The sequence below is a fragment of the Chiroxiphia lanceolata genome, chromosome 14 (genome assembly GCF_009829145.1).
Source record: "Chiroxiphia lanceolata isolate bChiLan1 chromosome 14, bChiLan1.pri, whole genome shotgun sequence".
NCBI lineage: Eukaryota > Metazoa > Chordata > Aves > Passeriformes > Pipridae > Chiroxiphia > Chiroxiphia lanceolata.
In genome coordinates this window covers 13,921,174-13,943,827 of record NC_045650.1, presented here as the reverse complement: position 1 = coordinate 13,943,827, position 22,654 = coordinate 13,921,174, and the positions used below count along the sequence as shown (strand labels likewise).

Here is a 22,654-nt window from a genome sequence, read left to right as displayed (position 1 = left end):
ACCAGGCCTGTAAATTCAGCCTAAGTACGTTCCTTTGCTTCATCCCCTCTAGCCCTGACTCAAAAGACACATACACAGAGCCAAGGTATAACTTTGGTTGCCTGTTTCACTCCTTTTAGCACCAGAGCTGGCAGAGCCCCCTGGTTACCACCCATTCTGTTCCTTTGAGCTCACATAACTCGACATCTTTGTTTCAGCACACTGCGGCCGGGGCAGAGGGTGGAGGTCAGTCCCTTGTCTCACCTGGTTCCTGCCTGGAGGATTTTCGTGCTACTCCATTCATCGAGTGCAACGGGGCTCGGGGGACGTGCCATTACTTTGCCAACAAGTACAGCTTCTGGCTGACCACGGTGGAGCAGTCGCAGCAGTTTGTCAGTGCCCCTCCCTCAGAGACCCTGAAAGCGGGACAGCTCCGGACGCGGGTCAGCCGCTGCCAGGTGTGCATGAAGAACTTGTAGGAACAGGAATGCAGTTACATTCACAGCCCTTGTTACCCCAGATTAGCCATCACTGATTGAAGAAGGGTAAATCCATGAACCTGTTTTGTGTGTGTTTGATGGGTGAATCAAGACAGACGGAATTCTACAAAAATCGAGTGTCAAGTCCAGGAGTTTGACCACGCACAGAGGAGGGAAAGACCAGTGCTCTGAAACCACTTTTTCAATGAAACATGGTGCTATGCTTTTACTTCAGTGTTTTTTTCCCCTCATTTGTGGCTACCTCAGAAAGTCTCTGCGAGTTCCTTGTTCAAACTGGAGAGCAGCTGACACCTCACACCACTCATGTCCGGGGCACATGCCAGTCATCATCCAGAGAGACTTTTCCAAAGCTATGCTTAATTGGTGTCTTTGCAAACAGTACTTGGTCTAGTGTAAGGGAGTGAAGACTCATTCCCTTATGAAATACAGAACTAGCTAAAATTTGTGTGTTGTAGGTGACTTGGAAACACTATGCATTAATGGTTGATAACTGATTTTCTTAGACTCAAAAATTAATGTTTTGCTTTGCTTATTATCCAGATGAAACATTCCTTCCTCCAGTGACAGGTAATCATTTCTAATTCAGACCGTAATCCACAGCTGACCCTGAAGAGCTACAAAAAATGCAGTTTTTGATGTGATGATGAATCCAAAACTCCTCTAGTATTTTTTATAGCTTTGTATTGAAATATATTCCAGGTAAAATGTTGACTTCACAGTCCGTGCTTATCTACCTGCAGTCACCAGAAACGTTCTATTACTATGAACATGTATTTCCTTTCTGAGGCAGCCTTGGCACATTTATTTTGTAATTATTCAAGCTGTGTGTGTTTGAGAAGTAGAGTTTTTACTAGATGGCACGTGAGCTTATGCAGACATGGGAGTAAGTGGGTATGGGATGTACATTTTCTACTCCCACAGTCACAATGTGTTGTAAACTGCTTCCTCTGGGCTTTTTGCTGTTAGTTTAAAAAAATTGTATTTCTAGTGTACACACCATTAACTAGTCATGCTTTCCTTCAGGGCATAATTAAAGAGAAGTGCCACTAATTGGATTATCCTTGTATATTTTGAGGGAAAGGACATTTCAAAGGAGTGCCTAGCAAATACACTGTCACCTTGGCTTAAAAATCTAAAATTATTCAGACAGTTTTTACTAATGCAAGACTGAGGCATTATTTTAAAGTATGATTTCTTTATGAGGTTCTAGGGCTCTAACTCTGTCCAGCAAAGTACTTAAGAACATACTTGCTTTTAAGCAGAAAATATTTTTACCTTTAATGATGATTACATGCATACCACATTATTATCTTCCAAGAGGGGGGGACAGAGAGCTCTGCATGTTCTGGAGTTGAACCACCCTGGAGATGAGCAGGGAAGTTGTGAAGGACAATGTAGTCTTTCATTTCACTTACTCCTAATTGTGAAAGATCAGCAACTGCTTTGGATGTGCTTTGCAAATATCCTTAAGGCATTTTAACACCCTGTGAGTGGCAATCCTTTCATGCAGGATACCCAGTCTACTTCTTAGCTGACCTGGCACTGACAGATCATGTTGGATTTACATCCTGGGTTCCATTCCCCATCAGCCTCATTTCCATCAGTTTACCCCACCCCAGAATCCTTCAGGAGCTCTGTGGGGCTCAGGCCTCCTCTGAGGAGTGTTACCCCAGGGGTGGGGTGGGGAATGAGCCTGTTCTGCTTCACTGAGGGGTTTCTTTACCTGTTGCTTTTTTTTTTTTTTTAGCAGTTACTGCTCAAGACTGAGCATTTCAGAGCAAGGGCTGTTTTTTTCAGTGGGGAGGAGAGGGCTGCAATTGCTGTCACAGGAACAGTAAGTTCATGTATTAACTAAGAAGTAATGCTTTGTTTTTAAAAAGAAAACCCCATGCAGCTAATACACGGAGAGGGGGAAGAAAGTTCTATTTTTCCTACGTGTATTGTTTCCAAACCGTGGTTAATAAACACTGAAGGCAAACAAGGTGAACTGTGACCAGGTTATGACTATTTTCTTGGAAGTCACACTGGCCCTGATCACGAAGTGCAAGTGAGAGCAGACAGCATTCAGGATTTCTCTATGTTGTCATTTATTGCTGAAGATGAAACTGCGATTCACGTCCATTACACTGTCGTGACACAAAGACCACAGTGGGGACTGTCTGATAGTAAAAAGGAACTGCATAATGGATTAAAAGATCTTTGCCTTTATTCTGAGTTGGTTTTCTTATAGCTGCTAGAGAGATACTCTGCCTAAGAAACAAAACTGCACCAGCTGTTCTGATAAACCTGGAGAATTAAGGCACTTTTACCAAAACAGATTTCAAAAGGCAACAAGTCAAACCCCAACAATTAAGTAAGTTGCATATGCCTATATATTAAGTTTTAAGATAACCTGGGTTATATTTAGTTCACAGAAACAAATTAACAAAATATAGCAGCATACAACCTATGAAAAGCTTAAGAAATTTATTAGATGCACAGATAAAGTGCTGTAACAGAGAAACTTGTGTAAATCTTTTTAAAAATAAATAAGGTACAGTTAAACCACCTTTGACTTACTTAAGCTCCAAAGAAAAGTCAGCCTAAGTTTTAATGATTGAATTTTAAGGTCAAAGTGAAATATATCATAACTATAACAGTGGTTGTGATCTGTATCAACTATTTGAGTCTCCTGTTCCTCTTGAGGTTTCCCAGGAACAGGAAGGCTATTGCAAAACGTATACGTTAGACATAGTTCCTTTCACAGAAACATTTTTGTAATAAAGTGTGGTTGCTCAAATACATGTTAAAATATTTAACAAGGAAACGATTTTTTCCTGATCCAGTCGATCTTTTAAACAAGACAATGCATTTTTTCTATGATGCAGCCCATGGGAGGGAACAGAAGTAAACATCCTCCTTAACTGAAGACTGTTTTGCTTTAAGAACTAAACTATTGCATTATAAGAGAGCAAGAAATACCCATTTTGTGTTATCCCTTTCTCCAAACATACAGCCCATTGTCAGACATATTTTTGCCTTAATGTCAGAGGTCCATTTGTCTTCAGGAAAGACACACATTAAAAACAGGTTCCCTTTCAGGGTCTTATAATAAAATCTTTCACTGCCTTTCCCTCTGGGGAAGCTGTTTGACAGAAGGAACTGTCACTGTTGGAGTTTTGGATGCTACCAGGTGTTTGTGCTCTGTTATCCATGATTTCAGGCACTTTGGGGCTAACATGGCTGTGTGATTTAAGTCAATGCAGTAATATTAGCAATATGTTCAATACTCAGAAGGGTCACCACAGTTTCCTTCATACGCTCAGGATTTCAAATTCTTCTTCCAATTCAAATAGCTTGTCTGTAGATTCAATGAGTTCTGGGAAAAAAAAAATTAAACAATTTAGAATCTAAAGACATGCCTGACTTTGTTTGATTAAAAAAACCCCAAAACAAGCGCCCCCCCCCCCATTTTTCTGGAACATGGCCTTTGAAATATTTTGTAAGATTTAAAAATACATTGTGCTAGGAATTGTAAATTGTATGTGGCCTGTTTGGATAACTGTAAGAAGACATATAATCACGTAGTGATTGCTTGATCCTCAGGAAAGCCCAGTTACTCCACCTGTGATGATTCTCCTGTTTGCTAAGGAGAACCACTGTGCTGCCCAGCAGCACTTTCAGCTGGTACCACACCTGCTCCTGTGGTTGTCACTTCTGGCTTGGTTGGAGGTATGAAAGGAGGCCAGTGTGGTGGGTGCTTCTGGACCAGCTCAAACATCCGTAGACTCTGCTGCTTTAGAATCTCCTGAGGACAGAATACAAAACAAAAAGTGTCTTGCTTAATTAAAAACATTTTTAATTATGTATGTCTATCCAATAAGAAAGGCTGTATGCAGACAGACAGTGAATACCTGTTATTTCAGGTACCTGCCACCATGAATCACTGCTTCACAGATCTCTTTTCCTACTTGGAAATACACCTGAAAGATGGATCTCTTAAACTGTCCTACAAATTATTAATGTGTTATTATAAGCTTTGATATCCTTACACCTATAATTTTGTTTACATGGAGCAGACACCAAGAATATGGTATTTTCTGCCTTTTAAATGAAAATTACTTGCATGGACCTCTCTGTGTTCAAGTTTTCTGTTGATCAATGAGAACAAAAGACAGACCCATTATCTCAAAAAAATACCCAACAGATTGTGAAAGATAGGTTTTAATCAGAAGAAACAAGTTATTACTGAAGCCAAATTTCACTCCTATCAGGTAAGCTACATCATATCCTCTATTCAGTTATTTACAAGCTGCTTTCCTTAGCCTTTTTTTTTTTTAAAATGCCTTTAGAAGTTGGTGTTACTTCACATTCATATTTCTGTAGCTTAATATCTCAACCGCTTGCAGAAATATCCTAAGGTCCTTTTCCTGTGGCAGCAAGCACCTTCTTTGTATCCCACAGTTCAGCAGGAGAGATTCTGCACTGAGAGAATCAGATCTTTTGTGGTACCAGGGACCAACAGTCAGAATTAGTACACATATTATTATGTCAAAAAATAAATAAGGATCAGGAAGCAAACATAAATAAATTGCTACAACGTGGCAGTTTAAAATGTATTTCTCAGTAAATGACTAAGTATCAGCCAGTAACACAGTACTGCTAAAAAAAGCCAAACTCTGTAAGGGTATATATGGACTTGTTTTCCCAGTGCCAGGGCTCAGGGCTGCAAAATGCTGAACAAGCTCCATCAGCAACTCAGCAGTGTCATCTTACCCTGATCCTTAGTGCAGCCTTTGCTGATGCTTGTTTGATTTGCAGGCAGGGAATTTCCACTTCAAAAAAAGAACAGTAAACATGGTTTCATACAGAACAAATAAAGATAGTAATATTACCTTTTGTACAAGACTACACCAGTTATCAAAGTCACATTCTTCTTTGCAAAAGAAGCCCTAGGGAAAGAATACACAGTAGTGTTAAGGAATTACAATATGTCAATGAGTGAAGGATGCTGTGGTGTTTATGTATTGGTTATATCTCAAGTGACAATCACCCCTAACCCAACCAAAGGATGTTGGCATGTGATCAGATTGAATTTCTTCACCTACTACAGTACTCTTGTTACCTATACTGGATATAAAGTTACTACAAGTAATTCTATTTAAAGATTTGTAAATTATATAAAACAAATTAAGCTCAGGTAAGTATCTTCTCCAGAGCAACCATGCATAGATGCAATAAAATAAGGAAACTTGATTCAGTTCCTTGCTTTCACCTTCAAAATACTTCTAGGAAAGGTAATGGCTGCTCAGGAAAGAAAATTAATTGGGTCCCCAGGATCCACAAGTGAATTCCCTGCTTGACCTAAAATTCATGTATCCTATGCAGTTACTATATAAACTACCAGGTATTGAATTTTAGTTTGTAGCAGACTGCTCTGTGGTCTTGGCTGTGACCAAGAAAACACGTTAGTGCCCTTACCAATACACAGAGGTACTGCTCTGAATAAAGTACACACATCTGCTATTTCCTAACACCTACTAAAGCTACTGAAGGGTCCAAATTCATGATCTTCATTCTGTGTGGGGCTTGCTGGCAGTGGAAGCTTTCATCATCAACTGTGCCATTTTCTTCTGAATCTACAAAACTCTGAGTGGTGTGAGGGTCCAAGTAGATCAGCTCATTGCCTGCAGGGGTGAAATCCATATGGTGATAATAAGCAAGAGGCTTTCATAAGCACTTATTCCACTCACAGTTGTAAAACACAAATTGGATTATCAGCACAGTCCATATCTCGACTTTCTAGCTAGGGAGTCTTTACAAGAATTGGAAAGTTAGGCACAACAGCTTCCCACAGGGCATTTAACATACTTTCCTACTGTTACCTGTTAGGGAAGATGTTTTGGATGGTTTGTTGTACCCTTGTCTCATACTTTAGCTGTGTGAGGTCCAGATTTTTAAAAAATCTCAACTGCTGTAATCCCTAACATTCCACAGATCAAGAGGTACAGGATGACCACAAATGCAATCTGTAATCCCATTAGGCATTCACTCAGAAACAAATAAGTCTGACTAAAACAGCTCAGGTTTTACAAAAGGAAGAACAAAATATCCAAAAAGTTATGGATCAAACCAGAGTGAAATCTGAAAGACTGAATCTAGTATTAACTATTGCATTAATTAATATAGGAAGGCATGGAAGAAGGTGAAAAAGATACTGCTATGAGAAAATAAATTATGAAAACTCTGAAGTAAAAGACTAAAACAAAACATCCTTCACTAGAAAGTATTAATCATTAGGAAAAATTCAGTACTCTAGCAGCAGTGAGACTTGACACTTGTTGAATGTTATGTGTCTTGTTCCTGTTTATATCATTTCTTATTTTACATCAAGCTTTGTTGCTTTGTTCCTGTAAGGATGGTATCATACTGTTCCTGAAGTTTCCAGCATATGTTTCTTCATTTCCATTCTCATGCTTAAACTGCTTCCCCTTCCCAAGGAAAACCCTTTCTCTTTCTCATGTCATATCATATGGATATTCAGAGTAAGTTTCTTTCTTCCTTACCTAAAAATCCTATAAAATAATAGGCGTTATTGGGTTTCCCTCCTAATGCTCCCAAAGACTGTGGCATCTTAAAGCATTCCTAGGAGTTCAAAGAGAAGAAAATGACATTGAAGTTGATTTGTTCATCGATATATCAGATACCTGAACTTATTTCACAATAACAAACAATCACTGAAAAAAGCCCTTACTTTAAACGCATCAATGTACACTGGATTGATGTGATTTATCCCGAGGCGGAGAGGTATAATGAGCAAGAGGGGCTTCCAGCCTGTGCAGAATCCTGCTGTGTTCTTGTTCCGGCCGAGAGCACTCCTGTGCAAATGTGCACTGCTGTGGGCAACGCTGCTGCTCTGGGGAGGGGACCAGCACATCTTCTCTGGGGAAAGGAAACAGAGATCAGTGAACGCACAGAGCAACACAGAGCACGTCTTCCACCCCATCGTGGATTAAGCTGCTTTTCCAGACAGCTCTATAGAGCTTCTGTTTTAAGGCAAAAGGAGCAGGGCATGGAAACTTAACTCTCTCGTAGAAGTAATTCTGGCAGAGAGAGTACGTGCTGGCACATCAGTGAGACATGAGATAAATGGCAGGGGGATGAAAATTTAGGACAGAAGTCACATTTACTACTAGCAGTATTAATGCTGTCAAGCTTCACCTGGGAAATGATACGGCAGAGATGAAGCACTAGAAATTCTTCAGGGAACTCTTCGCTTCCAGTGATGCAGACATAAAATAATCAGGAGTAGGGACAAAAGTAGAACCAGGCTGTGGCTAAATACTGCTTGTAAACCCACCTTCCTTACATCTGAAAATCAGCCCTGTGTTTCTCTAGGATCTGACCCTGGTTTCTCTTTTGCCCGACAAAAGCAAATCTTTGGCAAACTCTGTATTAAAAGCAGTTCTCTGTATTTCTACACACTGCAACTTCATTCCATGGCTGGGGTGGGAGTTTAGATAGCACAGACCAAACTCCACTTTCTCCTCAGCTGCATGGTATGTAAATTGGCCACAAAAAGGCCTCATCATTTTGTGCTAACTTCAGTTTTGGAAACCCAAAACCTGAATTTGTATTTCTTGTATTGCTTTTCTTACCCTGGGAACAAGTAGGGATGGCCCCAAGTATTTTGTTCATATTTAGATACATTCAGGAGAGTGGAGTCAAATCAAAAACTGTAACCAAAGAAATAATCACAGAATGATTTAGGTTGGAAAAGACCTTTGAGATCAAGTACAACTGTTACCCTAATGCTGCCAGAATGTAGTTTTCCCCAAACAATTAAATTTGCCATGAGTTTGAGCTACTTGCTGAGACATTAAAGTAGTTCTGAAAAAACTTTTGTTTCACTTACTGATGTCTTCAATGACCACTGTATTGTCCATAGAGACATAAACTGCTAATGAATTCCATTCATCAAATAAAGCAAGCTTCCTAGAAAACATGAAGGTAATACTTAACACAAGGTAATTAGGACCATGAGGGTAGCTTTTAATTCAGGAGTTAAATGGTTCTTGAGTAAAAAAATTGTTTCTTTGGAAAAACTTTTTTTTTTTAAATTTCCATGTAATAAAAAGATAACTTTAATAATTAATATATCTAGAAAAAATAAATACAGAGTAGTTCCAGGAAAAGCACACACACTGTACTGTGTGAAAGCTGTTTTGTCCTTTAGCCAAATGCAGTGATAGTAACAGCTCAACCACATAATTAGATTTATTACTTTTTATTGCATTTAACAGCCTCCACAGTGGGATCCTGCCCACGGTGCCTGGCATTGTCTAGAGAAGGAAAAAGTTCCTATGCCAGTTTTTCACATTACTTTGTGCTTAAGTGCTTACTTCCACTAAATTCAGTGGAACTATTTCTGGGCATGTGCAGAGAGCAGACTCAGGGTATTAAAAGCCTGAGCAGCTAAAAGTTTTTGGCACCCTCAAGTTAGGAGGGGGCATTAGAGCCCTTCAACAGGTTTCTGTCCGCTTGTGTGACATCCAAAAGTCCGGGGAAGGGACCTATTCCTTTAGGCTGCACAGACAGTCAGCTATCTAAAATAAGCCAGAAAAACCAGCATGTGAGTGCTCAGCCATGGAGAATTTGTAAGGGAAAGGAGGCCAGGGCATCCTTTAGCTCCTCTCTCTCTCCAGTGTGTGTCTGTCCCAGAGCTGCAGCAAACTGCACCCAGGACCTGCCTTCACTTGAGATTTGGCACCTCCACCAATCCCTCAGGAATGGAGCAAAGTCAACTCCCTAAGTGTGGCTTCTAGACTAGGAGGAGCTTCCATGTTTTACACAGCAGCCTCAGGCAGCACTGCAGCTCAGACAGTAGGGAACTGCAGTTCAGTTCCTCCCTGGCCTGGATGGCTTCACTCAGAGCCTTCACAGCACCACTAATGTGCATGGTGGCACTCCTGACCTGTCAGAGCTGTGCCACTTTGTGGCAAGCAGTGCATATTCCTTGCTGGAGCTTAACAAGGTTAGGGCATGTCGACAGTATAGCCAGAGAGCCCTTTCTGCAGGTATTTATACATATATATATATATGTATATATACCCAGCTCTTGGTATATTAAAATTTAGAACTCACCCAGTCCTGACTCACTACTTGCCTGCTGGGCTACACCATGGTCTGCACTGTGCTTGCAAACACATGGCACAGACATTCCTGATTCTGAGAGGGGGGGGGGAGGGAGATCATCCTTTGGCACTGCCCTGGGGCCTCAGCATGGTCTGAGCTCAGCTGCCCTGGGGGAACGTTCCCAGTGAGCTATGGAGACGTGACTTACTTGAGTACTTGAGCAACTGTGTTTGGTCCAAACCATTCTCCAATGGACTTCCCCTCTCCAACACCCATCTGCGCTGTTTTTGTGAGGGAAAACACACACAAAGAACACCACAGAGAAGCTGGTCACAGTGTATGTTAAATAGCATGGCCTACTTCTGACATGCATTCTAGAGCAACTGCAAACTGTATTTAGCAACAACAATTATTTTCTCAATCTACGCTCTTTTCAAATCTTAATGACTCCTCGTTCCCTTACTAAAAGTTCCTAAACTGTAATGAGAATTACAAATATGTCCTTAATTACAAATTACAGCACTAAGCTTTGTGACTGTTTTAAAACTATCAACTCTGGTACCCAAAACTTGAATACTTTACCAAGAGCTAGATTCTAGCATACAGCCTTATTTAGGTCTTAGTGAATAACATTTCTGAATTATTACACTTTGTACCCACTTGCATGCATTTTTATTTATGTACTAACATACACACTGTCTTCACAGTCACCTTTTAAAATTTTTTAATTAACTTATTTCAAAGGAGAAAGTTTCAACACAGTAGGAGTTTCAGTGGACAAAAAAAAGTTGGTGTGTGTTCTTACCCATTTGATGGATGGAATAACAGCAATCTTTTCTATCTAGAAAGCACCGTAAGATTCTATGATATTCTTCTGGTTGTTTTTTGTGTTTTTCCCATTGCCAATCTTACAGGAAAAAAAAAGTTATACAGATAAAAAAAAAATAACGTTTCCATCATACTGATCAAATTTCTAGATGGTAGAAAGCCATACACTGAGATGTTAAGAGACTAATGTACAATCCATTTCTAATATTTAATTTTATTTAGAGATCCTAGAAGTCACAGCTTGTCATTTCTTATCAAGCTGTCCATCACAGGCTAGACTGTGATAGCTGGGAAACTAAAATAAAAATGTCAACTGCAAGTATATCCCGAGTGATCACTGCTGAGAATTGATGGCTATTGCTCTATGGCAGCTTTCAAGAACTACCTGCTTTGTTGGGACCTTGTTAGATTTGTAAGCATTTGAAGGATAGTAAGATCCATAAAGCAAAGTCCAAACACAATGCTGGCCCTCTCCCACAGCAAAACCCAAACCATGGTTTTGCCATGTAAGCTTCTTCTTCTAATGTGAGGTGGTTTGTTGGGGACGAAAACCACCAACTTCGAGAAGAATGGGAACGGTTCCAGGCGTGGAGGAGAGTCTATGAATCTTAAAAGACTGTTTACCCCCGGATGGACACTTTAGCCTGAAAAGGCTACTCAGGAATGGACATTTACAGCCCTCAGAGGCTGTCCCTGGACTGGACTACTTTCTTGTGTTATCCCCGGTTGTTTGCAGTTTCCCCCAGTTCACTGTTATGGAGTTATCTACATGTTTGTACCCCCAGTTGTTGTTTTTTGAGCAAATCCTCCATGTTGTCTCCTTCCTCCCTTCAGGATTTTCCCGCCTAAAGTTGTTTACTCCCTAGCTTTCCCGCTCCTCTGCCTGTGATTGGTTGCAGGTTGCCGCAGTGCAGAGGTAGCTTTCATTGGCCCTTTCCCCCCGGTTACCCGAAGTCTCCACCCTACCTCATTATACCATCCAATCCCAACCATCCCTTACCTGTCAATCCTTCTCTCCTCCCCTCGCCTGAGTCCAACCCACAAGTTACCCTATATAAGCCCGAGCTTTCCCTCAATAAATTGGCATTGCTTCACCGACCTCGACTGTGTCTTAGCCCTTCCTTGCAGTGCCCTTTCCTTTTCCCAACCCACGAGCTGTGGCAGTGGTTACCTCACATTTACTGCCAGAGAAGCACATCATAGGGCTGATGCTATGAAGTAGATACATATTGCAAATTCAAGTTCTAGTTTTTCTCAGGTGATTTGTTTGCTTACTCCTTCAGTTAAATCTTTGCACTTCCGTTCTCTGGATTCAGTTATTCAAGTGGATAAATCCTTCTGTGGATTCAGTTATAAATGTGGATAAATCCATAAATCATGCTGTCATAGAAGACATGGCACAACAGCATAAGGATCACATACCCAACCATAAAAGTTTAATGGATAGAGGAGCTACACAGAGAGCAGCCCTATGACTCTCACCTGTGACCCTGGGATGTGAGGTGTTGATACAGGCTTAAGAGCAGGGAATAATGGGGTCTGCTGTGGGGTTTGGACTCAGGCTGGTGATGGGTTAGTGGTTTGTGTGGTGTCTATCACTACGTCACTACTCACACAGTCACTGTGTGCCAATATTTGGGGCTATGTAAGCAATGAGGAGAGGGGAAGAACTCAGACACGTGGTGGCAAGTTCTCCCATGGCTTCAACTTGGATATTCCTCAAAAAGATTTATAAAATAACAACAGTGGGATTCCCTCTTTGTCCTCCCTCCATTTCTATTTCTCTGCTTAAAGCTGGCGTGATTTTAACCCGTTAGACAAGAATAGTTCACTTGTAACTTCTATCAGGGCATCAAGGAAAGTTTCACTAAGGAATTTATGTTTTATGCTTTTAGGGAAAACTACAGAAGAATCAAACAGTCTCCAAGCAACACAGAAGTTCCCTCAGCAACAGTACTCACCCCTTCCTAAATGTCTGCAGATCAGTGCCTGGGCCAGCATCATCTGCCCACAGCGCAGCATACATCCCCAGCCTGCGTCAGACGAGGGACCGGTGCCTCCTGAAAACAAAGTTCATCACAACCAACATGGGCTTTACACTGAGGGCAGCCACTGAGAAAACTTCAAGTGAAATCTCTAACAACTGGACTACAGGCTAAAGGCACTGAGCGAGCTCTTTTCTTTCCACAGTGCTGCTGTAATTTTACTGCTTGCCCTATAAACATGAAGACCTGATTATACACAGGTAGAGGCAAACAGGGTTTTTAATAGCTTTAAATCTTCTGTTTGCATAAACAGTTAAAATTATGATGAAAATGTTCCAATACTGTAAAAATAATTTTAGACTCCCTGACATGATCACTAATCCTGCTAATCCATAAGCAGGCAGCTGGACTGCTGCATACTCACCAATAGGCGAAAACTTTCTTCTATACGTAAACCAGAGACGAGCACTTATATCCAACAAGAGCTTAGATTTGTCTGGAACAATTTTAAGAGGAAAGAAATTATTAAAACAGACTTTTAAAACTGAAAAATTCCCATTTTCCCTGTACAGTCAATATGTGGAGCGTGTGGAAGGCTCTTGTTAGCTTTTACATACAAGACCCTTAATACTTAAAACATTTTTAGCAGTTGAAACACAGAGAGCTTTTGTAGACTGCTAATTAAAGTTAACTTATTAAGGATGAAATAATTATTAGCCAATGAAGTTTTACATGGGGTTTGGAATGATTATGCCCAGCCTGAATGAAACAGCTCTGGAGAACTATGTCCTCAGGAAAGAACTGGTAGAGCAAGTTAAAAAAGGTGAATAGCTCCTACATGCAAACCATTATGGAATTATGCTCTACCTCCAAACCCAATACAAAGTCATTTTTAGAACAGGTTAATAACATTAAATTTAATTAAATATCTTTTGTTTGTTTGTTTAAACACACGCACTCACAGACTTCCCCCAAAGGCTCTGAAGAATGCTTAAGAATCTTATTTGCTCCTTTTCCCTGAGCTGTGGCTCAGACTGGCTGGGCTCTCCAAAGGATCCCTCAGCTGATCCAGGCTGCAGGCAGCACCCTGGGCTGCCCTGAACACCAGGCCTGCATTGGTGGCCACTGCCTTTGACATGTAACACAGGATGCCCTCGTCTTCTCCCCGAGGAGCAAAGCTCACTTCTGAATCCTTATTTTTATATAAATACACAGCTCTGCCATAACTTTTAGGTATTTACTCTCACCAGATGCTGCAGACAGCATCCCTCATGGGAAAATAATATTAGTGAGGCTGAACATTTCCCAAAATTTATTTATTTATCTGAGGCAGCTGATCTTGGGAAGTGACCAGGCTCACACCTGACAGCCCTTGCTGCAAGTGCAATCACTTTGCACGAATTACAGTTGGAAGCACACTAGCTTTGGTTCTGGTTTCTGTACAGGAGGAATTCCACTGCTTACAGCTGGTGCCTTGTTGATAAAAAGGAACAAACTTCTCTCATGAGACTTTTAGGGAACATCAGGAAATCTGGAGCTGCTGATGCTGCATGTGAATCTATTCTGCATGTGCTCTACAGAAGTAATAGATAATTTAATTCCACAGATACCTGTGTTTAGGTGGTGTTGCCTTCCTAGAATCCACACTGGCTCATCAGTTTCTGGAAATTCTTCTAAGTAGTCTGACAAAATAGTGATCTGGTTTTCATACCTAGATAAAACTGAACAGGAATACACGAAATTCAAACTCCATTTTATCCCTTTGTTCTTTTATGCACACCTTGGAGCTCTCAGACTGAACTAGTTGCAGCAAGTCCTTGCAGCCTTTGGGGGTTCTGATCAGTACTGTCAGCTACTTTTAGTTTTTTGCTTTAAAAGCTGTTCTGACACTGAAATATCCAATGCCTTGGCTGGTTTCTATTTTGATCCTCAGCAAGTGCTGAGAGAACACCAGGACTAACACCTTGATTTAAGCAGTCTGACTGAAGTCAGTGGCAGAAGTTCAGGATGACTGCAGCGAGGGTGAGAGCTGATTCAAGATAATGAGGGAAGGAAAAAACCAATTTAGGCACTATGGCTTGATTTAAAATGTACGAAAAACCCCACAAATCAGAGCGATTACAGCCTCGTGCTTAATGGGAAGCATGTGAAAAGTGTTAGCAAGACTGGGCTTTACTTTCTCAACTGGAGATTTGAAACAGTTCAGGAAGAAGAAAAAAAAAGATATATTAATGTTATTATTCAACATTAGATCTATCTAGTGTAAAATAACAAATAATTATTAACACTACTAAAAGAAGACAGTCCAACCATTTTCTAGATGATTAAAGCACTGCTTTTTGGAAGAGTGAAACATGCCTTCAAGTGTAAAAATGAATGTAACCCCCTTTATTTTAGATAACAATCTTTTGGAATATATTGATAGAAAAATCAAAAGTTGAAAATGAAAGCAGACACAATTTTATTTTATTCTTAAAGTAAGTGCATGTATATCCACTATAAAGAACGAACAACCAGCTGTTAAGTATATAAAAAACCCATAAGAATTCATGTAAAAAATATACATTCCAGCAATCCAAAGGGAGCTGCACCACCCTCTGGCTGGAACAGCGGGGCCAGCGCTGCCGAGCCCCACCGCCCCTTCCCCGCTAAACACCGCGACAGACCCGCTGGGGCTGCCAGCTGGGCAAACAGCCCCTAGCCCTGCCTTCCCCGGCAGAAACCCACCGCTCGCTGCACTTGGAGGGCAAATCGCCTGTTTTGGGTCCAAACACCTAAGACACTCTCGCCCCTCGAAATCCAACAGGAAACACCTGCGACCCCTTGGGCGGCCGCCGTGTGACAGCTCCTACCCCACGGGAAAGCACCGCCGGGGGCTCTTTTCCCCTCCCGGGGTGTCCTTTCCCTCTCCAGGCTCCCTCAGCCCTCAGAGCGCTCCCGGCCGACCCGCGGCACCTCCCGGAGCCGGGCTGGCAGCTGACCCGCCCCGCACCCGAGCCCCTCAGCCCCGGCCCCAGGAGAGGCCGTGGGACTCCCCGCTCCAGGCGAGCCCCTCACACCGGATCGCACCCCCCCCCCGCCCCGTCCGTCCCTCAGCCCGCCGGAGCCTCCTGCCGCTGTGGTCCCCGGGGCACCGGCCAGACCCCTTGCCGCGGCCCCCAGGGTGCCGGCCCAGCCGGTCGCCACCGCCCCGCCGGCCGTGCCCGCGCCCCGCGCCCCTCACCGGCCTCCATCCTCCCGCTGTCACCATCCTCCTCCTCCTCTCCCCGACACGGAGGCACAACACGGCCGCGCCGCGGGGCGCCCTGGGAGCTGCAGTCCCGCCGCCCGCCCGCAGCGCGCCACCCCCTGTCCGCGGGACTACAGCCCCCAGCAGCCTTCGCGGCACAGGGGCGGGCGGAGCAGGGAGGAGGTGCGATTGGCTGGGCTGGCCCCGACGGCCTCCTGATTGGCGGGGCGCGGCGAAGCCCCGCCCCTCGGCGGCGGGGCGGCGGGGCAGCATGGAGGGCGAGGTGTCGGACGTGCCCGTGTGTAACCTCGCCTTCGCGGGCCGCCTCGAGGAGCTGCGGGCGCTGCTGCTCCGCGACCGGGCACAGGCCACCCGGGCCGACCAGGTCAGCGGGCTGCGGGACCCGGGCGGGCTGCGGGAGCGACTGTCCGCGGGGCGGCTCTTGCCAGCCGCTGCCGGTTCTTGCCGCGCTCACTCTCCTCTCTCCTTCCCTCACGCTCTCCCGCAGGATCACCGCACCGCGCTGCACTGGGCCTGCTCTGCGGGACACACGGATGTCGCCGACCTCCTCCTCGGGCTCGGCGTGCCTGTGAACGATAAGGATGATGTGAGTGTGGCGGCCCTGCCCGGATCCCCCGCCCCGCCGTGCGGTGGCAGTGCGGGTGCGCGGGCTCTGCCGCGGCCCTTGGCTGTCGTGGCTTCAGCCTTCCTCCCTTCCGTCCTTTTCCCTCTCCTGGTGCCCTCAGCGCGGTGTCTGTGAGGCTTGGGAAAGCCCAGGCTGCTGTGTGTGCGCTGGGAAGGCAATGAAATACTTCGGTGTTCATGTAGAAATGGGCATAGAGAGACTTGATGAGTCCTGCTCGTTATCAAGGAATTTTAGGAGGACTCTTCTTATGAATGAAGCTGCAAAACCAGCGGTGTTTGTTTGGGTAGTTGTTGGGGTTTTCATGTTGCCTTTATCTTGGTGTGATCCTCTCAAATGCGTTGTGCCAAATCACGAGGTGCCATGCAGATTTCTCACATTGGGGAAGGCATTATAGAGCAGGTGGCAGGTTCAGTCATTTCACAGTTGGAAAGGAGATGGTCTGCTCATGTTCTAGAGGAAGGGTTGAAATATTTGCATCTGTTACAAAGCATCCTAAATATCACCCTTAGAGAAGGAAATGTCTCATCAGTTTAAAGGGTAGGATATAGGAAAGATTAAAGAAACTTTTGTACACCCTTTTCTTTTTTGTTAAAAAAGCACTAGTGTGAATTCTGGAGGCACAAACTGTCCTGCAAAGGTACTGTGCATAACTGTGACTTCTGTCATTTAACTGGCAGCATTTGTCAGGTACTGAGTGCAGGCAAGAACATGAGACTTGTCTCTCTGGTGATAATCAATAATGTTCAGCTTTACAGTTATAAGAACATGTGTAGTGTGAGTACCTAAGTCTCATTTTGGGTTATGCATTGTCATGTTTTTTTGCCTGACACTCACGTTTTGAATAATGTGGTTTTGTTCTCACCTCTGTAGGCTGGTTGGAGTCCCTTGCACATTGCTGCTTCTGCAGGCCGGGATGAAATTGTGAAAGCCCTCATTGCCAAGGGAGCTCATGTCAATGCTGTCAATCAGAACGGCTGCACGCCCCTGCACTATGCAGCCTCCAAAAATAAGCAGGAGGTATGTTTAGCCAGGCTACTGGAGGTGGTGGTGCTCTGGGAAGAAGGATTTCATTATGTTAACTTCACATCCTCCTCCCCTGCTCCTTTCTCTTACTACACACTCAGATTGCAATCATGCTTTTGGAGAACGGGGCAGATCCAGATGCAACAGATCACTTTGAATCCACCCCGTTACACAGAGCAGCAGCCAAAGGGAACCTAAAAATGGTACAGATCCTTGTGCAGCACAATGCCACTGTGGATATGCGGGACTCTGAAGGGAATACTCCTCTGTAAGTAATTTTTTATTTTTATTTTGCTTAATACAGCATAATCTTTATGAAATTAAACGCCATTACTCCAATTTCTATTTTTTAAAATTTTTTGTTGCCTCAAAATACTGCCTTGCTTCACATCCCTGTGCAATTAAAAAGTATTTTAGAAAATCATACTTAGTATTTTGCCTAAGTGTGTCTGTACATGCATACTTTGTGTTACCACATCTACTTAAAGAGTGTAGAACACCTTTTGTAATAATTTGGAATACGTTTGGTTGCCACTAGAGGGTAGAGAGTGAGCTAATGACATCCAAGTCAGAGGAAACTGGTCTTGCAGGCTGGCCTACTCTGTCCTGCCAAGCAAGAACTCATTTTACAACCTTTTCTTCACCTCTCTAAGGAAAATAAGTTGCAATTTCAATACAACCAGCCCAGCCTTCAGTGTTACCTTAGAGACCAATTTGAATGTGTAAGGATAAAACCTTAGCTGCTTTGAAGTTGGTGGAAAAACTCTGCCTTGTTTAGAGTGGAATCAAGAGTTTGCTGTGATTAAGATCAAGCAGTGTGTTTAAGCTGAACATAAACCCTGGAATGGCCCTGGAATGCACACAGTTATTCTCAGGATACTGTGCCAAATGGAAAAACAGTGCTTGCTGCATTCGCAGTGACTCGTTACTTCAGATTGTTTTTTAGCAATGAATGATTCCATTATCACTTTTGATTCAAATGGAGGTTGCCACTGTCCATTTTCACTGTGGATTATGTTCTCCTTTGCTTGGCTGACTGCAGAGCCAAATCCTAATCCAAAGAACTGTCTTAACATTGCAAGGACAACAGCAGGAGGAATGTTCTTGAGTTGCTTAATGACAACAGAGTAACTAGACAGCAAGCTTTGCAGTCAGTGTAGGTAGTTGGTTGTGTGTGGGTTTGTTGTCCTAGGATGTCTCTCCCCCCGGAATTCGCGCTGTCGTTTTGACATGGCATAGTTATTGCTCTTTATAAGCCTGGACTGTTTAATGGTGGCTGTGGGTTTCTTGTTCTCACTGCAGTCATTTAGCCTGCGATGAAGAGAGAGTGGAGGAGGCAAAGCTGCTGGTGTCTCATGGTGCAAGCATTCACATTGAGAATAAAGAAGAGCTGACCCCACTGAAAGTGGCAAAGGGTGGCCTGGGAGCCATACTTAAAAGGATGGTGGAGGGCTAGTGGGGGCTTCCCACTTGAGCCTCTTTCCTGTTGCACTTATATTTAAGACTGCAAACTTCATATTTTGATATTTCAACCAGGATGTTGTGTGTGGGTATCAGCATGGTAATAAAATGTTTTTATTGAAGCTGTCCTTCAAGTGCAGTGCCAAAACAACTGTTTGTACTTCCTGTTAATTGAATAGTTCACTGATTTTAAAGTATTTTTCAATATCTTGCAGTTTTCTTTCAGTTTACAGTACGATCTGTATAAATGTGGTCATTGTATGTCAGATCTTAGTTTAGAATTATTTCTTTCTAGCAACAGGACCAAAAATGCTTTAACGATTTAAAGCCAGTTTCATTTTGGAAGATTGTCCTAGAGTCTTTGTTTTTTCCCTTAGCCTTTGTGATTTGTATGTGGGATTGTATTTAGTTTTTGTGGGTACGAATTGTCTTTCTTCAGATGATTCTAAACTACACCTTATCTCCCTTTGTAGAATGCAGTTTGCTCAGTTGCTTGGATAAATGTATCCATATTTGTTACTCTTGATCTATTCAAGTGAGATCTGAGTGTTTAAAGCTTTTTTTGTTGTTACTGGTTGTTCTTCTGTTTCTCTGAATCTTTAAATACATGCATTTGATGAAGTGCACTGGATTGCTTGCAGAATGCAGTAGCAGTTTCAGGGTTACCTCTGCAAATATAATGTTTTATAATGGATGGCTCTGGATAATTCTCTGGGATATACTTCAAATTTAATGTTTTTTCCTCTTGCTCCTTTTCTAGGTTCCTTTTTCTGTTCTCTTTGACTCCCATATGCAGCACTGACACTTGCAGTTTACCATCTTGTTTTATAACAGAAGCCTGGTTTAATCTCTATTTACTCATAGCAAATCCTGATATTAAGTTATTAGAAGGCAAAGCTAATGAGACAGAGTCTGAAAAGTGACCTGTTCTGATGTTGGTAAGATCACTTTTGGCACCAGTGGATAGATTTCCCCTTGAACAAATGATGCTGATAAAATTCTGTGAAATAAAGAACTTTCCTAAACAACAGTCTTTGGTATCATAAAACTTTATTGAACCTGTATGTAACAAACCCAATGTTTTCTAAATAACTTGTATGCTTGGGATGTGAACAGCAGATGAGATGAAACTCTGCCATCCATTCCACAGTGTGGGAATGCAACATGTTTGATCTTCAGCCTCAAGGAAAGGTTGAAATGCAAGCTGGCAGTTTCTACAGTTTGACTTGTAGGGATTAAGGCAATGCAATTTATTTTGATGAACAAGACAGAAACAACCAAATATCTTCACCACTGACTTTAAATGTATCTTAGAACACAAAATGCAGGTGAAATTTCACATTGAGAGCAGGAGGGATAACTTGCCTGTACAGTAAGCTCTGGCCATGCAGATCTTGATTGAAGGAGGAACCTGACTGAGTAAATGTTTCTTGGGTGTTGCACAGGCATTGCTGAAAATTTGATTTGAGAACAGCTGAAGTTGAGAGTTCTGTGTTCATCTTGATCTCTGTGTAGCAAAAAAACCCTGCCACAGCTCTGTAGCTTTGTAAATACACTTCCCTAGGAGATGGTAGCTTGAATGTTGGCTGAGTATCTGGTTTCCATGTTAATGATCCCTACTCCCACAGGAGAAGATAAATGGGCCATGCAGCAAAGACTGTTGGAACATCTAAGGCAAATTCTGAAAAATGTTTCTGTATCCTGCATGGCTCTGCAGGGTTTTAGAGTTACACACGGTGGATCAATACCTAATTTGCATTGTGCTTTGCCCAGAGCATCAGCAGAAAGCTAGGAACAACACCCCATCCTTTTTAATAAACTTCTACAGACTTTATAATGAGAACAAACATCTGCCAGAAGGCTCACAGAAACATCTCAATATGTTAAGAAACTCTGAATAAATGTTATTTTCCTTACCTTCCTGCTCCCCCCAGCAACCTGTTTTGTTTCTTATTTTTGCCTTTTTATTTTTAATACTATCTATTACACACTGATGGGTAGAAGTACGAGAGGAATCATTAGTCAAGAACTTGTGTTGAATTGTTCTTTTGTTTTATTTAAAAACATTAACGTAACTTGAGCTGTTTCTACTTTTTGAACAAATATAAAACCTGTGACGTTCTAGGAAGATTGTATTAGCTATAGAAGGTAATTACAACTTCACCCACATAAGCTCCTATCTTACTGCAGCAAGTTGTGTGAGGCATACCTGCAGATAAATTTGTGTAGGTGAGATTAAGGAAAGATTGGAAAAAAATATGGTAATGATCACATAATATAGTCTCCTTTTCAATCACAATAGTGCTGTTGCAGAGATGTGCAAGTTGGAAAGGTGTTGCAGTAAGGAAAATGTGGCTAAGATGCATATATACAGAAGGCTTTAGAAGAACTAATACAGCTATAGTGGTAAAATGAAGACAGTTGTTTATAGTTTCCCATGAAGGGTAAAAGAACACTTAGGAATATCAGATAAGAAATTATTTTAAATGATTGCTGCTGTCAGCCAAGTCGTGGGCTCCCTCAGACTAATGATTGATTTGAAACAAATAAGGGGAAACACCTTTGGTAAGAAATAGCACCCAAACAGGAGTAGGTGGTCTCTCTCTTGCTGTTTCTGAGCATGTTTAATGCCATCATTCTGCATATTGACACAACTTTGGGTGTCAGTATCAGACTTTCTCAGTAAGCTGCTCAACCCAGATTGAAGGACATGAGTTACGGATTTTGCTTGGCACAGTTGCCACAGAAGTCAGCAAGAGCTGCCTGATTAAGGAGATCATGACTTAAGGTTTACCCTGGATATTTAGGGAAGAGAAGAATGTGAGGATCCATCAGTAAAATATGGCAGTGTTGGTATTAGCAAGGGTTTGACCCTCGCAGTCTGGCACAAGCAGTTTTTAGTTAAAATTGTATAAGAACACCGTTAGTGTCCTTTTACTCTGGAATGAAGCTAAACACTACAACACACATAACAAAGATAAATATTTGAAAGCCAGAAAACTGTGTTGGAAAGGACAATGAATACAGTTATGCTTGAAGATCCCAAATGACTCTTAACTAGGACTTCATGCCTTACATCTTCTTTAAATGTTGTCATGTTTTTTCTATTTTTCTTTCTTCGCCCCCTTTTTTTCCTTTTTTTCTTCTTTTTTGGTTGTTTTTGGTTTTTTGGGTGTTTTTTTTGGTGCTCACTTTTTTGATAAGCATATTTAGAGCTGTAGGAACTGAACCTGAAAATGTTAGCCCAGAAATTTTAAAGATGAATGTTGCATATGTCTAATGTTTACAGGCTAAGAACAGTCACCAAGGGATTTATGCATGTTAGGTCCTATAAAAGATTTAAGTGCCAAAAAGTTCCAGATCCCTGAGCCAGATACATTTTTGTGCAGTGCATGAGACTGAAGCCAGTGTTTCCCTGAGTCATCAGCAAGGACCTGCCTCGTGTAGTTCAGAACAGAGCCACTGAGGCTGTGGGTCTGTATTCACCTGAGCCCCACGGTCCCCGAGCTCTTCTGAAAGTAGGTCTCTTTGGAAAAAGCTTTTTGAAAAACTGAATTTGTGTAACCTCAGAAATGAGGCCCAGAGAGAAGAGGTGTCTAGTGATCAACATGTGTGTGGTTCAATTCCTTTTTCTCCTTCCAAGAGAGTGGTCATTACTCGACTGTTGGCTATCGGTGTGCTTTGCACTACTTACCTTTCCTCTTGATGCTTTCACCTATAGAAAACAGGCTGTTACACTGGGCTAAAGAACCAGAGGAAAAGTAGCATGAGTTTGTTGCTCAGTATGTAGGACAAGTTGCCTGGAAATAGATTTAAATCATCTCAGGCAGAGGAAGCAATCGAAACTCATGTGCTGTGTAGTAGAGTATTACTTCTAAGTTTTGAAAGC

The 22,654-nt window shown here is 42.3% G+C and overlaps 3 protein-coding genes across 5 annotated transcripts in view; 2 read left to right on the top strand and 1 right to left on the bottom strand.

Moving 5' to 3' along the window:
• Positions 1 to 2,687, top strand: part of COL4A6 (collagen type IV alpha 6 chain) — a 115,545-nt gene extending 112,858 nt beyond the window's left edge. For 2 of the 3 annotated variants that reach the window (XM_032701780.1, XM_032701779.1), the window contains exon 45: positions 198 to 1,432. In XM_032701780.1, the coding sequence (XP_032557671.1) occupies positions 198 to 458 (261 nt within the window). In that variant the 3' untranslated portion in view covers positions 459 to 1,432. Of the gene's footprint in view, positions 1 to 197 lie in introns of all 3 variants that reach the window. The other variant, XM_032701778.1, reaches the window with a different exon arrangement.
• On the bottom strand, positions 2,543 to 15,730 carry ATG4A (autophagy related 4A cysteine peptidase). Its single transcript, XM_032701782.1, has 13 exons — positions 15,630 to 15,730; positions 14,017 to 14,127; positions 12,831 to 12,902; positions 12,383 to 12,481; positions 10,399 to 10,500; positions 9,802 to 9,874; positions 8,374 to 8,453; positions 7,213 to 7,400; positions 7,025 to 7,103; positions 6,000 to 6,145; positions 5,354 to 5,410; positions 4,155 to 4,266; positions 2,543 to 3,837 (listed from the first exon to the last, which is right to left on the bottom strand). Exons 1-13 carry the CDS (start codon positions 15,637 to 15,639, stop codon positions 3,773 to 3,775), a joined length of 1,194 nt encoding a protein of 397 aa, XP_032557673.1. The 5' UTR covers positions 15,640 to 15,730; the 3' UTR covers positions 2,543 to 3,772.
• A 153-nt stretch (positions 15,731 to 15,883) lies between these two features.
• Positions 15,884 to 19,795, top strand: PSMD10 (proteasome 26S subunit, non-ATPase 10). The gene is made up of 5 exons (XM_032702161.1): positions 15,884 to 16,020; positions 16,144 to 16,242; positions 17,152 to 17,298; positions 17,406 to 17,572; positions 18,607 to 19,795. Exons 1-5 carry the CDS (start codon positions 15,907 to 15,909, stop codon positions 18,758 to 18,760), a joined length of 681 nt encoding a protein of 226 aa, XP_032558052.1. The 5' UTR covers positions 15,884 to 15,906; the 3' UTR covers positions 18,761 to 19,795.
• The last annotated feature ends 2,859 nt before the right edge of the window (positions 19,796 to 22,654 follow it).